The sequence below is a fragment of the Suillus plorans genome (genome assembly GCF_016647745.1).
Source record: "Suillus plorans strain S12 chromosome Unknown HD556scaffold_102, whole genome shotgun sequence".
Lineage (NCBI taxonomy): Eukaryota > Fungi > Basidiomycota > Agaricomycetes > Boletales > Suillaceae > Suillus > Suillus plorans.
In genome coordinates, this window is record NW_024537486.1 from 83186 (window position 1) to 99945 (window position 16760).

The 16760-nt window shown below is 49.4% G+C and overlaps 6 protein-coding genes across 6 annotated transcripts; 5 read left to right on the plus strand and 1 right to left on the minus strand.

Annotated features, from left to right (window-relative positions):
• Positions 1-81: 81 nt before the first annotated feature.
• On the plus strand, positions 82-4356 carry HD556DRAFT_1450301 (uncharacterized protein; the record flags this gene model as incomplete). The annotated part of the gene is made up of 10 exons (XM_041307738.1): positions 82-978; positions 1055-1165; positions 1235-1411; positions 1460-1615; positions 1664-1771; positions 1827-1970; positions 2025-2202; positions 2246-2442; positions 2495-2639; positions 2693-4356. The coding sequence occupies 10 exons, from the start codon at positions 82-84 to the stop codon at positions 4354-4356; spliced, it is 3777 nt and encodes a 1258-aa protein (XP_041153345.1).
• A 1168-nt stretch (positions 4357-5524) lies between these two features.
• HD556DRAFT_89434 (uncharacterized protein) lies at positions 5525-6454 on the plus strand. Its single transcript, XM_041311970.1, has one exon. The coding sequence runs from the start codon at positions 5690-5692 to the stop codon at positions 6167-6169; it is 480 nt and encodes a 159-aa protein (XP_041153346.1). The 5' UTR covers positions 5525-5689; the 3' UTR covers positions 6170-6454.
• HD556DRAFT_89414 (uncharacterized protein) lies at positions 6427-7262 on the plus strand. Its single transcript, XM_041311969.1, has 4 exons — positions 6427-6444; positions 6500-6813; positions 6866-7004; positions 7057-7262. The coding sequence occupies exons 2-4, from the start codon at positions 6739-6741 to the stop codon at positions 7200-7202; spliced, it is 360 nt and encodes a 119-aa protein (XP_041153347.1). The 5' UTR covers positions 6427-6444; positions 6500-6738; the 3' UTR covers positions 7203-7262.
• Positions 7263-7436: 174 nt separating this feature from the next.
• Positions 7437-8623, plus strand: HD556DRAFT_1450302 (uncharacterized protein; the record flags this gene model as incomplete). The annotated part of the gene is made up of 5 exons (XM_041307739.1): positions 7437-7562; positions 7621-7842; positions 7897-7929; positions 7978-8060; positions 8110-8623. 5 exons carry the CDS (start codon positions 7437-7439, stop codon positions 8621-8623), a joined length of 978 nt encoding a protein of 325 aa, XP_041153348.1.
• Positions 8624-8912: 289 nt separating this feature from the next.
• Positions 8913-11513, minus strand: HD556DRAFT_1249128 (Endonuclease/exonuclease/phosphatase; the record flags this gene model as incomplete). The annotated part of the gene is made up of 4 exons (XM_041298816.1): positions 8913-9395; positions 9450-9668; positions 9726-10207; positions 10259-11513. 4 exons carry the CDS (start codon positions 11511-11513, stop codon positions 8913-8915), a joined length of 2439 nt encoding a protein of 812 aa, XP_041153349.1.
• A 2154-nt stretch (positions 11514-13667) lies between these two features.
• On the plus strand, positions 13668-15751 carry HD556DRAFT_1249148 (multidrug resistance protein 4; the record flags this gene model as incomplete). The annotated part of the gene is made up of 12 exons (XM_041298819.1): positions 13668-13859; positions 13916-14104; positions 14153-14246; positions 14294-14407; positions 14459-14765; positions 14813-14820; positions 14871-14903; positions 14958-15082; positions 15140-15228; positions 15278-15367; positions 15425-15491; positions 15569-15751. The coding sequence occupies 12 exons, from the start codon at positions 13668-13670 to the stop codon at positions 15749-15751; spliced, it is 1491 nt and encodes a 496-aa protein (XP_041153350.1).
• Positions 15752-16760: the final 1009 nt, after the last annotated feature.

Genomic DNA, 16760 nt, shown 5'->3' on the forward strand with positions numbered 1-16760 from the left:
GCACCCTCTGCAACTTAGAGAAAGACATAATCCCTCCAAAGTCTAGCCTCGTCCGTATTCCATACATCAACATCCAGTAAAATGTCGGAGCTCATTACAATCACCACTCCCCTGCGATTGTTCGAAGGCCATGAAGAACGCATAAGTGCAGTCGCAGTTTTCCCTGATAAACGTCGGATGATTACGGGCTCGTACGACACAACGCTTCGTCTGTGGGACTTGAAGACAGGTGTTGTGTTGAAGAAGATGGAGGGGCATCGCAATCGGGTGTGGAGTTTGGCGGTATCACGAGATGGGCAATTGATAGCAAGCGGTGATAGTGGTGGAGAGGTCATCGTCTGGCACGGAGAAACTGGCGAATCACTCACCAAAATCGAAGCATACTCCAATTATATCGACTCGCTGGATTTTTCTCCCGATGGAACAGTGCTGGCCACTGGTGCATTTCGGGAAAAAATGACGAAACTGTGGAATACCAAAACCTGGCAGCTGCAAGGAGAGACGATCGAGTGTGATTGTGTCCGCTGTGTACGGTATTCACCGTCTGGAGAACTTCTTGCCATCGCAACATATGAGGATATTCAAATTTACAATTCAGGCACGAGGAAGCGCGTCAAATCATTCAAGGCTCACAAATCATCCAACTTGTCACTCGCATGGACGCCCGATGGCACACGCCTTCTCACAGGCGGCAATAATTCTGATCCTACTATACGCGAATGGGATACAAAAACCTGGAAGCAGGTCGGTGATCCTTGGACGGGCCACACTGACTTCATCCACGCTATTGCCATTCATCCTGCTGGCACACTCGTCTCATCCGCATCCAGAGACAACGATGTTCGTCTCTGGCAGCTCTCAGATCGACGAACCGTTGCCATATTCAAGCGCTCATCCTACCCGGTCTGCGACACTTTCTCCGTGGACGGCAATCACATCTTCAGTGGAGGTGACGATAAGATGATCTCAGAGTGGACAGTACCTCAGGGTATACATCCAAAGGCATGTTTCTGTCTCTGACTCATATACCACACATCGAGCGTGCCTCTTGCAGACTATTGTCACCACAACAGTCCGCGATGCATGCATAGATGGAGACTTATCGACCGCCGAAGAATTACTCGTGCAAGATATCAATACCGATGCGAACAACCATACTCCCTACGTCCATCACTCAAAGGCATGCTTCCGTTCTTGACTCATATATAGCACAATTAGAGCATGTTTCGTGCAGATCCTAGCCATCACGACCTCCCGTATTGCATGTCTAAATGGAGACTTATCTACCGCCGAAGAACTACTCACTCAAGATATCAACACCAGTCCACACAACTATACCTCCTACGCCCATCGGTCATTCGTCATGGCACGAAAATACGACTGGGACCGCGCCCTTCTGGACGCAATCACGGTGAGAATCATCCCCGCCTTATACAGGACTAACTCGACGGTGACATAGTCCATCAGGATTCAGCCCTCATTGACTGGCTATATCTCCAAGGGTATTGCCCTCTGTGGACAAGGCCGCGTCCTGGATGCGAGGGCAGCATTTGATGTTGCATCCATGTACACGGACCAGGATTCAGAAATCCTTCATTTTCTGCTATTGATCAAGGTACGTTACATTTGTTTCACATACTCTTCCCTTCATCGCGTATTTCAGGTTATCACGTTCTTCAATGCAGATCAACATGACGAGGCAAACCTGCTCCTCAAAGAGCTTGCTACCGGTTGTCCGAATGCCGACACTCTCGCATGTGGCATCGTGCAAGTAAGTATCATCCATGCTTGGTCATCAACACTCATCTTTACAACTCGCACATTAGGCATATCTATACGTTCAACTCGGAATCAAAGCATTGGATGGCGCACGCTACGACGAAGCCGCCGACCATTTCACTGCCGCTCTCGACTCTCGCGATCCATCATCGAAATCGAACATTCATGAAATATATGAGGATTTGGTGGTGGTACGTCAAGATGATGCATGTATAACGCTTTTCATAACTGAATCTCTTGTCCAGCTCTTTGGCTGGGACCTGAAGTCGACATGGCAAAAGGCACACCATAAACGGTGTGATGCACTCCTTCGGGCGGGTAAACTCCAAGATGCCGTGAAGTCATACCAACACGTGATGACTTCAACTGACGAAATCACCAATGCCGACTGCCTCGATTGGTCCAACGGCGAGTCTAGAATCCGTAATGTCGCGCAGGCGACAATCCTCACCTGTATTCTTCTCAGATTTCAAACAGCAATGCAGCGCACTCTGCGCTGCCAACGGAGATGCCGCCTTCGCTGCAAGCGATTACGACAAGGCTATTGACCTATACTCGGTGGCGATCGACCTGGATTCTGCGTCCGATATCTTCTTTGCAAGTCGCAGCGAGGCAAAGTTAAGTAAAATGCTGTGGGAGGATGCGCTCTTCGACGCGCGAAAGGTGCGACGGCATCCACGTTTTCGTAGCTCATGTTGACTTCGGCGATGCACAGGTCACCGAACTCAATCCTTCGTCTCATGTTGGGTACCAGTTGTCACACTCAGCGCTGCGTGGCGCGCAACGTTATGATGAAGCCATCGAGGCCTTCACAATCATGTTGTCCAAGTTAGACGACGCTCCAGAAGAGCAGATACGAGGTAAGCCATGGAACATTGCTACCTCGTGTCGAAATGCCTATCTTGTTCTGCAGATCTGCGTCAGCAGTATGTCTGTCCATCGGAAGCAGAAGACGCCATTCGAGGAGCGGTTTGGATTGAACTCAGCAACGCCCCCCTTCGTCTGCTCAACACCTCTACGGGAATTCTGTGCGACCGAGCAGCACAGCTAAACTCCTTCAAAACAAGTCCGGAGTACAAGGAGCTTTTGTCATCCATAACGAAGCGTTCGGATCTCCAAATGGAACGCATCAAGGAGGTGGTGGCGACGCACTTCCGTTGCGTTTTGCTATCACACAGGTGGGAAGAGACGGAGGTGCTGCTGCACCACATCCAAAATACAGATGTGCGCGAGTTGAAAGGACTTGGTGGCATCACGAAACTGCAGTCGTTCTGCAAAATCGCTCGTGATGCGGGGTATTTCTGGGCGTGGATGGATACATGCTGCATCGATAAGAGCAACAACGCCGAGCTTGGAGAATCTGTCCAATCCATGTTCGTCTGGTACCGTCACTCGGCACTCACCATCGTCTACCTATCCGATGTCCCTCCTTCATCCGAACCTGGTGCACTAGCGAGCAGTGTTTGGAACGAGCGGGGATGGACCTTTCAAGAATTTGTCGCTCCGAAAGTCATTAGATTTTATCAGAAGGATTGGTCGTTATATCTCAACGATCGCTCTCTCAACCACAAAGAATCTCAAGCAATCATGAAGGAGTTGGAGGGTGCTACGGGAATAGATGCACAGGCCCTGATCTCCTTCCGTCCAGGGATGAGAGATGCTAGACAGAAACTGCAATGGGCATCGAAGCGCGTCACCACCGTGCAGGAAGACACCGCGTACTCGTTATTTGGTATCTTCGACGTCCACCTACCTGTCATCTATGGAGAGAGGAAGCAGAGCGCGCTCGGCCGGCTCCTTCAGGATATCGTGTCTCGGTCGGGCGACATCACTTCCCTGGACTGGGTCGGACAATCGTCCGAGTTCAACAGTTGCCTTCCAGCCGACCTCATCTCATATGCAACCCCGCCATACTCCCTACCATCATTGTCTGAAGATGAGATTCAGACAGCGGTCTCTTCGTTGCGAAACATTGTGCCTGTGGATTCAACTTCCCAGTTGTATGACCTGCTCGAGAACATGAATACTCCGCTCTTCGCAAACTGCAGACTGCGTCTTCCTTGCATCGCATTTCGTGTCACGGAAGTCAAACGGAGGCCTGGTCGTGCTGTTCATTCCACATATGAAGTCAAAGCAGATGGGCTTCAGGACTTGATGATCACCACGGGCAAGACACTAATTCAGTTCTCGCGCGCAAGACCCATTCGGCAGACTTTCTTTCTTGTCCGTCCATGGGATCGTCGTCTCCTTGGGCTGCCTGATTTTTCAGAGCAGCCCACCTTTGCAGACGAAGGGGAGAGCGTAGGGGATTGGTCCGAGTCCCAGTCTGGATTAGACGACACTGAAGAGTCGTCCAGCAACTCACCTGGAGAAGAGGAGTTGTCAGTTGACTTGGATGTTCACTCACAATCATTGCGTTTGATGGTTCACCTTGGGCAGGCTTTCAGCGCACTTTTGCTAGCGCAGCAACACGTTGGAGAATACAAGAGGGTCGCGTCGGACCAATATATCATTGCGCAGGTGAAAGACCCAGCTTCGATTGACATTACGAACATCAGGACCCTAGACATATTGTAGCTGAATGATTTTTTTACAACGCGTCGACGATCACATTATCATAGCCTCATATATCATACATACCCTGCAAATGACCCTCGCAAATACAAAATTTCAAAATTTTACATGTAGATGCACCATCTGCTCTCGAGGTGGTTGCAGAGGACGATATCGTGTCTGCATTAGAGTCAACATGTGCACTTAGACCGTGTTGACTTACTAACACACCCGGTTGTTTGGATTCATGGCTATTGAAAGTACCTAAGTACATATTAGTTCGTTTGCAATGGAGCATACACGATTATTCATATGCGGTGGCAGGCCGTAATCTAGTGTAGTAACCCGGCGCATTCCCTGGTGCATAGATCAGGCTTGGGTTATCAATTAGATATTACTGTCTGCAATCGCAAGACGCTCACCGGATAGCGAACATCGAACGCACTTCAACGCAGCGGGCATCGTTGTTACACTGGACCGGATTTCCTGGCCACGGAAATTTGTTCGAGCGTAGTAGTGGCGTCAGCCATGTCTCCTTTACTCTACAGATATTCACCCCTCGCCACACGAAGGAAAGGGTATCGCAGTTGATATAAATGTAAATGCAATGTTGAGAGCTGAGATGATGTATTACCTTTGTCATTGGCTTATGTTATCCGTTAGCATAATATTCAAGTTTGATGCTATCATGCATCATGCATCAAGCTTTACTAACTGTGCCCACCCTCGCCTGCCGTCGTTTCCCCAACGAGTGGGTACTTCGTTAATTGTACCGGCTGCAGCTCTGAATTATCTCTCGCGGGACTGATAGTTGGGCAAATTTCATGTGGATCAGTGACCGATCCATCCTCTCGTGACTTACGCGATCACATGACCTGCACACGCAAGTTCTCTAATCAAGCGGAGTTCGAATACTATCACTGGACGCTTACAGTTCTCTACGTGAATCAATCATCTGCCCTATCTGATACTCGCATGCAGCAAGAAAAAATGAAGACGCCAGGCCGTTGCAGAGGTTTATGCTGATAGTGTCACATCCCAGGGAATTATTGATACGGTACGTGGTTCAGTCAAAGACAACATCTAAACTATTGTTTTCTGCGGAATAGTATGTACACACCTCAGTGCGGTGCATGTGTCACGAAGGAAATTGTACAGACTCGAGAGACGTCTAAATTGAATACGTAGAAGACGCTGGGCAGGCAAGGCAAGAGAAGCGCTCTACTTCGCAGAGTCGGGGAATACTTGTTAATACCTCATCGTGATTTATACTCACTCAGGCTGGAGATTCCTTGGTGGAGCAATATTCCGGCAAAAATTCTTCACGTTTACGTCGAAAAACAGGAGAGCCCCAGAGATGGAGGACGCTCAACGGGCCCGAGCCAGCGTCACATACTTTATCGTATCCAGGAAGCTGCTTCTTCCAATCACAGTTGAATGGGGACGAATTTCTCAGTATATTGCCATAACAACAACTACGACAATAGGCCATCGTATCCTCCGGAAAAACGGTGTCCGCGGTAGCAACGTTAATCTTGGCAGTCTCGTAGTATACTGGACCCCGGACGGTCGAGCGACTGGCGTCTTCAGTAACTTCGACTTATCACCGACTCGAGATATTTTCCTAAAGCAGGAGCGTGCAAGGATAGTACCTTTCGTGGCGCTTGGCCTTCTCATTGGTATCACAAAGACAGTCATCGAAGGCAAGCGCCTGTATCAGCACGACGCTGAATCATTCATATGGGTGCTCCCCTGGGTCTCTCTTCGTTACAAAAATGGCAAGCTCAGCCTGAGAAAGGGAAGGTCGCTCGATAGATGGAAAGTGTATACCGTTTAAACGCCATCACAAGAAAACTGGCTTCTTAACAACACATCATCATAACGTGAGACCCTCGCGATCTCAAAAAAACGGGAACTTGCGATTTAGTGTCTTCGTTCTCTCGCCTTATTAATGCGGATGACCCTGAATGCACGGTGTATGACTAGGTCGTATTTCGGACGTGACTCGGGGAACACATACTCGAGGTTATAGCGTGTGCTAGTCACAGAGTTTGCATGCAGTCTACCCAAATTTCTTATTTTCTGGATAACATAATCCGACTAGAAGCTGAGGTTTCTTAGGACGATTTTACAAAATTCTTCTCCCGATGATCACATTATTCGATAGGGTCGCTCTCACCTGGGAGCTTACGGTTTATGCTTACGCCCCCCAATACTATTCCTGTGTCAGTGGATTATCGATCACCCGAGTCTCGTCGATAAGTCATAAGAAAGAAGGATCCGTTGCCCCCCTATTTCCGATGTCCACTGGTCTCTGGATACCTTGCTGTCAGACCTCGAGAAAGACGAGAATAGGCTTGTTTTATTCAGGAAGCGGGACAAAGAGGCGAGCGGCCATAATACATCATGAGTTCTTGGAGTGTTATCTTCCTGCTGACGGTCCAAATTCGACGATTATCGTGGACGCTCAAAGTATTTGGGGTATGCTTTCTTTTATAGTGTTTTTGTATCTTTGAATTGATTCCTCAATTAGATGAAATTCCCATTCTTTCCAGTCCTTCATCGCATCCAGATCTACTCTTGTCCAAATATAACTCTCGTTGCCGCCGCCACCGGTACCGATCCGCGTGACAAGAAGACTCGACGGGTTTGGAGCAAACTCCCATGCAAGAGTAAGTGTTCGTTCAGTAGATGGCGTCTTTGTTAATACAAAAGTTATCACAGTTGAGGAGCACAGCGACCTTGGGCTTTCAGTTCTGAATTTTCCAGGATACGGAGAACCATGGTCAACATATATGCATGCGGATACTGCTCAGAGAGGCATTCATGCCATAGGCTTCGCCCACAAATTGCCAATCGACAAATGGTAATCGTCGTATTACGTAATCAACGTCTTGGCAAACTGGGGTCACGGATAATTATAAACCATGAGCTCCCGGGTGTGAGCATTCCTATTCTATCAATGGTTGGCCAACAGAGGCCTCAGACGTCAGCCGACTTCTTGGCGGCTGACTTGCTGGATCCATTGACATGGGTGAGGCTGACTGCCTCGTGCGCATAAGTACCCTAGCCCCCCCTTGTCCTGAACTCGGAAGACACAACAGATGGCTGTCGCTGAAGATGCGTTCAAACTCCTCGGTAGAGTTGCTGATGCTTTCGACGATCCTTCCTCTCGCGAGTCACGAAAAGACTTCCGCGTAAACACCATCAAGATACGCAAGCCCCAGACAGTATGATGCAGTCTCACCGTGCACGTCGGGGGCTAACATCATGATATCTACCCATCAGAGTCGCTCCAGTCAAGAAAGTCAAGTTCAGCATGCTTACTATGCCCGCCGTGAGCCCTCTTTCTTCGACATCAGCTACATCTACGACGATGACGAACTCGCCGATATGGCATCGATGACTGCAAACCGTTCATGCGCGTCGTCATCTGAGACAATCAAAAGCCTCGCCGGAATCACCTCGCATGACGATGCGTTCTATGTTTGCGATGATACGGTTGCCTTGGTATTTCTATATCTATCTTAACATAGATCGCATCTAACAATTTTTTTTCAATAGGATGAATCACCATGCAGCGAAATGACCAAGATGGTCCGTGGAATTTGTTCAGCGTCTCATTATTTAACCAACGTCTAGTAGCTTTCTCCCAGCAGCAGTCCGCTCGATAGACTCAACAACCTTGCCCGTGCCGAACTCAAGAAGACCGGCTGGTTCGAACGACCGTACGTACATACAAATTTTTCTAACCCTCACTCGTTCACCTTCTTCTAGTGACCAGTGGTCCATCGTCAACATGGGCCTTTCAAGTCCAATGACGCACACACGTGGACCCATATCTCCCCAAAAAACACCTCCAGCCACCCTCTCGATTCTCCCCTCCATCACCACCGTCCCGCTTCCATCCTTTGCCCAAATACCGTCCCCGGATTCACCCATGCAGACGCATTCCCCCGCCTCCTTCAAAGCCAGTACCCCAAACGGCAAATACAGCTCGAGCTCGCGTGATAGTTTTCCTGACTTTAGCACGCTATCGTACGCCCCACGCAGCGAACCCGAGCCACCGCGACGTTTCGGTGTGAGTAGCCGCGTCAAGCAGCTCATGAAGCGCGTCTTGCACGTCAACGTCGGCGTGCATCCAAGCAGGAGATCAAGACAATCTTTGCTTGTGGGAGTGGGCTTGCGGCCCGCTTCTATGGCCGGAGCGTCTTCGGGTACGTGGGCGTTTGCTAGTATTGGATCTACGCATACTCAAGCGGGGAATCGATGGAGTGGACTTTGGCATTGATGTTCGACTCGGATTCGTTCATGATTTCTTTATTGCATTATTTTTTCAATTACTATATCCAAAATCCTCCTGTTCACTGCAAGAGGTTCTGTGGTTTACGATCAACTGGTCTTCATAGGGGTGCATATGCTAGAGATAAACTCTAATTAAGTATACGACTCCTCCCTAACAATACCATTACAAATTACATCTCGAAATGATGGCATGTACAATAGCTCAAGTCCATGTGTGAAGTCATACAAAAACCAAATGGTCATGACACAAACCCAACGTTCCAACCCACCCCATCCTATATCAGAGCCTGCTCGACATAGAACTCCCTCGCATCAGTCAACTGCTCAGTCAGCGTTTCCAACCAAAGCTCCTGCACAATCCCCTTCTCCTTCGCCCACGCATCCAACCTCACGCTCTTAACAGTCATAGCAAACGCAGCGCTCACAGGTCGATGATCGCTCACATTCGCCTCGTATCGTCTATAATGCAGCTGCTTCACACGTTCCGGGTCTCTGGAACGCCAAAGCACACGGTCGCACCAAGCCGGCACCCGTTTTTTCTCGCTCGTGTCAAATTCGTTGGAGCGGCGGTCGTATTTGTAGGTGGGGGAAAAGGTGAGAGGTCCTTCGCGGAAGGAGCGGAGGCGGAATCCACGGTTGTGCTTCATTTCTTTGAGGAGTTGGTCGTGCGTGTGCAAGGCATCGAGGTCACCGGCTTGGATGGAAGAGATCACGGCGTCACGGCGTTGGTCGATACGATAGTTTAGGTCCCCGTTGAGCTGAGAAACAAGCGTTAAGGTACAGATTCAGTGAAAGGAACGAATTTAACGCACGAAGACGATCTCGTGATCTAGAACCATGGACCCATCTCCCCCACCGACGTACGCAAGAGACTCCTCGATAGCATCCGACGATGGAAACACAGACTTTTCCTCCAACATCGCAGTCACATCTGCATTGCGCTGTCGTACGTGATGCTGCCCAGCAGCAAGATGGCAATTGATGAAACAAATCGAAGAATCTCCAATCACGAATCGCGCGACAATGCCTCCCTGCATACATGCCATCAGCATGCACTCCAATCAAAACAAAAACAAAAACATGCGCACCTTATTACCGTACCTCCCACCCATCCCCCGCTTGATCGTCGTTATCGCTACATTCTTGAGCGCAGCCTTCTCTGAGTTCTTCACGAACATGCATGTAAAAAGCCCGACGAGACTCTCGGTATGTATCACCGTATAGCCCTCCGCAAGCGCGCGAACCTCCCTGACAAGCCGATCATGCCATCGCTTATAACTTGAAGTCACTTTCTCTGATATCTTGCCCTCCTCACCCTTTTTCTTTCCACCTAGTAATACAGTCTTTGCAGCCATCTTCCGGCTTTCGAGGTCGATGAGCTCTTGGAATCCAAAGGAGATGATGTCAGGTGCGGGTGAGACGGATGTGAGAGCGTCGTTTAGGAAGGTAAGGTTTGCCGCATCGTCGGTGAGTGCTTCGGGTTTGGCGGCGTCTACATTCCAGGAAACAACGAGAACGTTGATGGTGCGGAAAGAGCTAAATTCGCGCTCGCGCTTCAAGAGCTCGTTACCTACCCCAGCTCATAAGTTCACATCCGTGATTAAAAAAACACAGCACGCACCAATCCAATCAATCCCCAACAGCCCATCCCAAAACCTCATCTGCTCATCCCTACCAACACTCACCACACTCAACTTCTCCTCTTTCTCAATCGACCACGGATCCACGAATATACGTGTAACTGGTAATCCAGAATGCGCGTTCCATGCGTTCGTTACGACCCAAGGGCGGGACGACACGTCATAGGCGCATATAACGCCCGTGCGTCCACCAGCCCACAAACGCATCCCGACACCTTCGAGACTCAGCACATCCGACGAGCTCACTTTGACTATGTCCGTGCACTCGGGTCCTGCAGGTAAACTCCAGATACTGATAAATCCACCCTCGTGCCCGAGATAAGCGAACCCTGGATGTGATTGGAGGAGCGTGCCGCTTGTTACTGCGCCGACATGGTGGGTGGTGTTCGGAAGGACGCTCGCAGTACGTGCGATGCTGCCTGGGGTAAAGACGTCGTAGATCCTGACTATGGGTACTGTAGTGGGTCCAGAGCCATTGATGTCGCCGCGTACGCTCGTCCAGAGAAGACCCCCGAGCAACTTTACGAATTCTTGTTTTTCTGCGATGCGGTACACCCGTGGGGCGGTATATGTTAGACTTGGGACTTCGGAGCTGGATGTAGCTGTGGGTTCGAATACGAGCACTTTACCGCTTTCGTCCACGCTGACCATCGCATTGCGGTGTCGGAATATATGCGTCACGACACCCGCATGGACACCAAACTTCGACCCTGTCACTTTTCCTGAATCCATATCCAGCTCGATCAAATGCCCTTCCTTCGTCCCAGCCCATACCACACCACCTGCACTGCCAGCCCGAAACTCAAGCGCAGTCACTTTCGCATCGCGCACTCCCATTTCCTTCGTGTCTCCCACCCATACGGGCACATCAGCGTACCGCGCGAGATCGAAGCAGCGTAAGTGGTGATGAGTAGCGACGAGTACGCGTGTACCAGCTGCTACTACTTGGGCTGCGTATGCAGGAACGTGCATCTTTGGAGTGCGTAGGGTGGGTGGACGACGGGATGCACGACTCGCGTCTGGAAGAAGCATGCGAAGGTCATCGCCTCCCTCTTCTCCACCAGATTCTTCGTCTGATGAAGGCGTGTGTGTGCGTCGTGCAGGAGGGAGTTTGTCGCCTGGTGCGATCGTACGTGTTGGTGGAGGTGGGAGTTTACTGCTTCCGAGGGGTTTGCTGCTTCCGAGGGATTTGCGGTCGGAGATGAAGTCCGTCGGTGAGGGTGTGCCTATGATCATGCTGTGGCGTGCAGGGAGGGAAGGAGGGGGTAATATAACGTCTGGGATATCTTCTGGAGTTGGGCGGCGTGAGGGAAGGGGAGGGGGACTGCTGGGGGTAGGAGTTGAGCTGGCTGAGGAGTTGCGGCTGTTTTCGTTTCCAGCCCGTCGTGGAAGGGGAGGAGGGGGGACTGTTAGACTTGGCCGTGAAGGAAGTTTGCGTGGGGGCGAGATGCTTGCTACGCTGTCACTTGAACTGCTGATGCTGTCTGAGTGTCCGCGGGAGTGGCGTCCACGAAGGGTAATTGCCGGTGGCAGTGATATCTCAGAACTCTCACATTCGTCGTCGGAGAAGGGGCTATGTCTTGATGAGCAGTTGGAGCTAGCATTGTCAGGTAAATCATCGCCAGTGCCAAAGAGAACAGAGCGATGAGGCGGGGGTGGAGGAGGAGGACGGCGAAGGGTCCCAGTCATTGGTGGACTGGGTGCAAGAATGTTGGGTTCTGAATGGGATGTGAGATTGTCATTACGCGGAAGAGGTTTAGGTGTTGACTGGGGTGTAGGGTGAATTAATCTACTTCAACGGTATTAGCGCTTCCCTTTCGAATGCAGAGGCAATAACTCACGAGAAACGATTTCTAAGAGAAGCGACACCAGTCATGCGGGGTGATTCGGGCGCGTCAAAATATTCGTCAGACGGAGTATCTTCCGGGCTTAACACTGACTGAGGAGACGATAAAACAGGTCGATGCAGGAGTGGAGGAGTGGAATCGAGGACGTTTGGTTCGCTTTGAGTCAGTAAAAGGGAAAGTCGTGGAGCCGGTTTTATTGAAGCTCGATGAGGAGAAGTCGCTGCGGTTCTAAGAAAGGTAGCACAGGAAAACATTTATGGGGTTCGCGGGCGATGTCATGGCTGGAACACTTACGTGAAACGTTCCCTCAATGAAGCCACTCCACCACCACGAGGAGCATCGTCATCGTACGCGTTGTCTTGGCCAGACACTGACAAATGTTCTGGACTCGCGCGTGGTGATCTGAGAGCAGCTGGTACTGGCACAGGTCTCAACAGCGGGGAAGCAGCAGGTGATTGAATTGGTTTTTTGGCTGAGCGAGATGGCGGGGGCGGTGGTGGTGCACGCTTTTGGCCTGGACTGACATCAGAGTTGGGCAAAGCGTTGCGCAGCTCACGATGTTGTACGTGAGAGTCCGAATCCTTACTACACTGCTGGCGAGGCGATGTAATAATTGGGTTGTTTGATTTGAGTGGCTTGCCAGCTGTATTATCCTGTGCAAGCTGCTCGAATCTGCTCTTTAAGCTCTTGATGGAGGGAGTAGGTGCAGACTCGATTCCAAGTTGATCCTCGGCCATGACGGGTCGCCTGAAATGAATGAATCTTCTCGACGTCCGAGTCCACCACTCTTCGGAACCTTGTTAAGCGTCGTCTTCGAGCGACTGCGCGAAATTAATAAGAGCTACTACTGGCAGTTCGTCGCTGTCGTCGGCGTCGTCGAACTCAGTTCGCGAGTGGGACCACCTTCATGAAAGTACTCAGGTGAATGACTACCATTTTTAGCCGCTCATACCTAAATTTGATTTATCCAGGGAACACTTTCTTTGCTTCGCACAGTCACCAACTGGCAACTAGGCTACAGACACAGAGACAATCCCGGTTACTCGTTTCTCTTCCGGACTGTCAAGATACATATCCCGTGTAGATCTCAATGCCATGGCATCCAACATGTTTTTCGAGCGTCTTTAGTTTGTGGGTGCGGGCGGCCCTTCGAATTCGATGGATCTTATAATGGCAGATAAAGTTCAGCTGTTGAGTTTTACTAGTCTGAACTTGGTTTGAACCGTCTTGCATGCTATCTATTTCGTACTAAATTCATCTTGCTTCGGGGCTTAGGAAATCTGAATCGTCTTCTTTCTACGAACGATTATCTTCTATCCAAATCAATATAAGTCTGTCCCCACACATGCCTGATCCTCCCCCTGTTCGACTGCGGGCCGTACTCAAACGTGTCTTGTACAGTGCTGTAACAACACACCATTTTTTACCTATTTAACAGCCTGAGTATCTCCCTTGGGTACCCAGACGAGTCTTATCCTCCCCTCGTCCCAGTATACCCTACTGCTCTATGTCATCATCTCCTCCAGGAGTCCAGGGTTCCCATATGCACCCATCAGATCAAAATGATTCGAACGACCGTCATGTTCAACAGCTTCATGTCCATTCTGCCATCCCAGACGACAACCTTCAGCATGAAATTCAGGGAAAACTTGAACAGCCAGAGGATGAATGGCATCACGACCCAGTCAACCCCAGAAATTGGTCTCCTGCAAAGAAATGGACAACTACTGCAATCGTTAATTCTTCCGCAAAGATATTTAATCATGAGGACTAATTTTGTTTTTCTGTCAGGTTGGGCTATACACTTTTGTCACTCCGTTAGCAAGTTCTATCATGGCACCTGGTCTGCCAGATCTGGCTACAAAATTCAATATAACCAATCCAACAGTCACAGCGTTGACTCTAAGTATCTTCCTCCTGTCGTTTGCTATCGGTCCTTTATTTGCTGCGCCCTTGTCCGAAGTATACGGCCGTTTGTGGGTTCGTCGTCCTTTTCTCAGTGGAATTGTGTGCCTGAACGAAGTCAAGGTGCTTCACTTGGCGAATCTCTTCTTCCTCGTGTTCAATCTCGGCTGCGCATTATCACGTAACACTACATCTTTCATCGTCTTTCGGTTTCTAGGTACGTCATAGAACCACTGCTGTCACACGTTCGCTTACTCTGCCAAGCTGGTTTCGTGGGGGGTACGCCCGTAGCATGCGGCGGAGGCGTCGTTAGTGACCTCTTCTCCGAAAACGATCGTGCTTCCGCTATGGCACTGTACTTTTTAGGACCCTTGATAGGTGCGCTTCATGGTCTGCCACTTTGACACAAGTTCATACTCATCTCGCAAGGTCCTGTGGTCGGGCCCGTCATGGGAGGCTTTATCGCAGAGTCAGTCGGAATACAGAATGTTTTCTATGTCGTCGTCGCGATCTGCGGTGTTGCTGCCGTACTCGGCATTCTTCTCATGAGAGAATCTTATGCGCCGGTTATTCAGCTTCGCCGTGCAAAAATATTTCCAGATCTCGAAAAGGCAGTTACAACACATCCTGCTTTCGTCACAAACAAATGGGCTTATTTGTGGATTAATCTCAAACGACCCATCATAATTATGACTAGGAGTTTTATATGTTTCATCCTGAGCTTATACATGGCTCTGTAAGTTGGTTTTATTATCACACGGCTAACTGATGTCATTTATGTAGGATATACGGTTAGTAATAGCACATCATGTAGGTCATTGAACCTGAAACCGTGATTCAGGTATCTACTACTTGATGTTTACCACTTTCCCCGGTAAGATCACATACGCCTAGTAACACGGGAAAAATATTAAATGCTTACACCCAGACCTCTTTACGACTGTGTACCACTTCAATACTGGAACCGGAGGTCTACCGTATATCGGCATTGGCGTTGGGTTCTTATCTGGCGTCATATTTGGCTCGAGAATATGCAACAAGACATATTTATACGTACGTCAAGATGCGTTCTAACCTTACTGCGTTAGCTCAAGCGCTTCTATTATCTAGTTTGCTGCGCAAAATGGAGGAAAGGGTAAGCCAGAGATGCGCGTGCCTGTTCTGATACTCGGCTCGTTTATCGTCCCAGTGGGACTATTGTAAGATTGACACTTCCATTTCTGTCGGTCCTAGCCTGATCTACGTTAGTTGGTATGGGTGGTCTGCCCAAGCTAAGGTCCAATTCATGATGCCCATCGTCGGCACCGCTATCTTTGGATTCGGCATAATGATAGCTTCGTAAGCGTGCCCCTTTAACATCATTCATGATTAATTGATTGCTAAACCTCTTTGAAGTCTCGCCATTCAACTATACCTGGTTGATACATTTACATATGCTGCAAGCGCCGTCGCAGCTGCTTCTGTGAGTCTTCCCACCCTTACTCTTACCTTTGCTTTGAATCTCGTCGTTCATGCGTACTGAGCATCTCACGATCTTAGATGCTCCGCTCACTCCTCGGGTTCGCATTTCCTCTCTTTGGACAGCAGATGTTCGCTAGGCTTGGTTATGGAGGGGGCAATTCACTTCTTGCAGGTCTTGCCATCGTCATCGGTATACCCTTCCCCGTTTGGATATATTATGCTGGTGAAAGTATGCGTGCGAGGAGTTCTCTAACTCGTTGATTCTGATTTTGATCTCTTCTGTATCATTTGATCTCTCTCTCTCTCTCTTCGATGCAATACAGTGTACGACCGATTACCTGAGGCAGGTGACGCCGTTGATAACGCGCGGCTAAGAAATGAAGCGTCACTCATCCAGTACACTGTTCACCTGCTACTACTTTCGGACGCGTGTCATAGTATGGGTGTACAAGAATTAGCTGCAAGGAGTAAACTAAATTTACATAAAGTGTACGTCTGATTTTTGGATCATGACTGAGCGCTGAACTATGATGTTCCTTGTCAATGAGCAACAAAATGTCCAGCAATGTCTTGAATCTTTCTACTGCCGCGTGACCCTAACTCTAACTATCCCGAAGTTCAAACATCAAACAGTCAAGGCCGCAGACCTGTAAATAACTTTAAGCTTTTTTGAAAAAAAATCCAAGTTTTTCAGAGTAGTACCCTGTGTAAGACATTACGGTCAAGTCGTGGGGACTGCTTGTGCCCCTGCACTTTAGATTCCTGAATGCCCCGATGGCCTCCACCGGTCCGCCGTTCCCGCCGCGCGTTTTAGCCAGGCAATCTAACGAAGGAGAGGTGACTTTTAGCGTGCGGTATGTGCAACTGGATCATCTAGACGCGTTCTCGGCCGCCGAAGTGAAACTTCAAGCTTGATGCATTAATACCCAATGATGCGACCATCAGTTCATTAAGGCTGGCCATCACTTCTGGGGGGGCATCACAAAATCGGCGAAAGGTGTTCATATCCGACCGGGAAACTTGCCGAGTGACAAAAAAGGAAATTGATAAAATAGCAGGCTCGGATATTGCACAACGACGTCGAACTCATCTACCTCTTTCTTCCTTCCATCAGTCTGCCTACTGGAGACCAGACTCTGTGATATATTCAGTACACTAGTTGTTCGGAATGTCATCAGAATCAGCTTTGAGACTTCCCCGACTCACGCATGTCGCAAATGTTCTAGTCCCAAGTACGACTTCCAGTGCATTTTGTGTATTGCACATGATG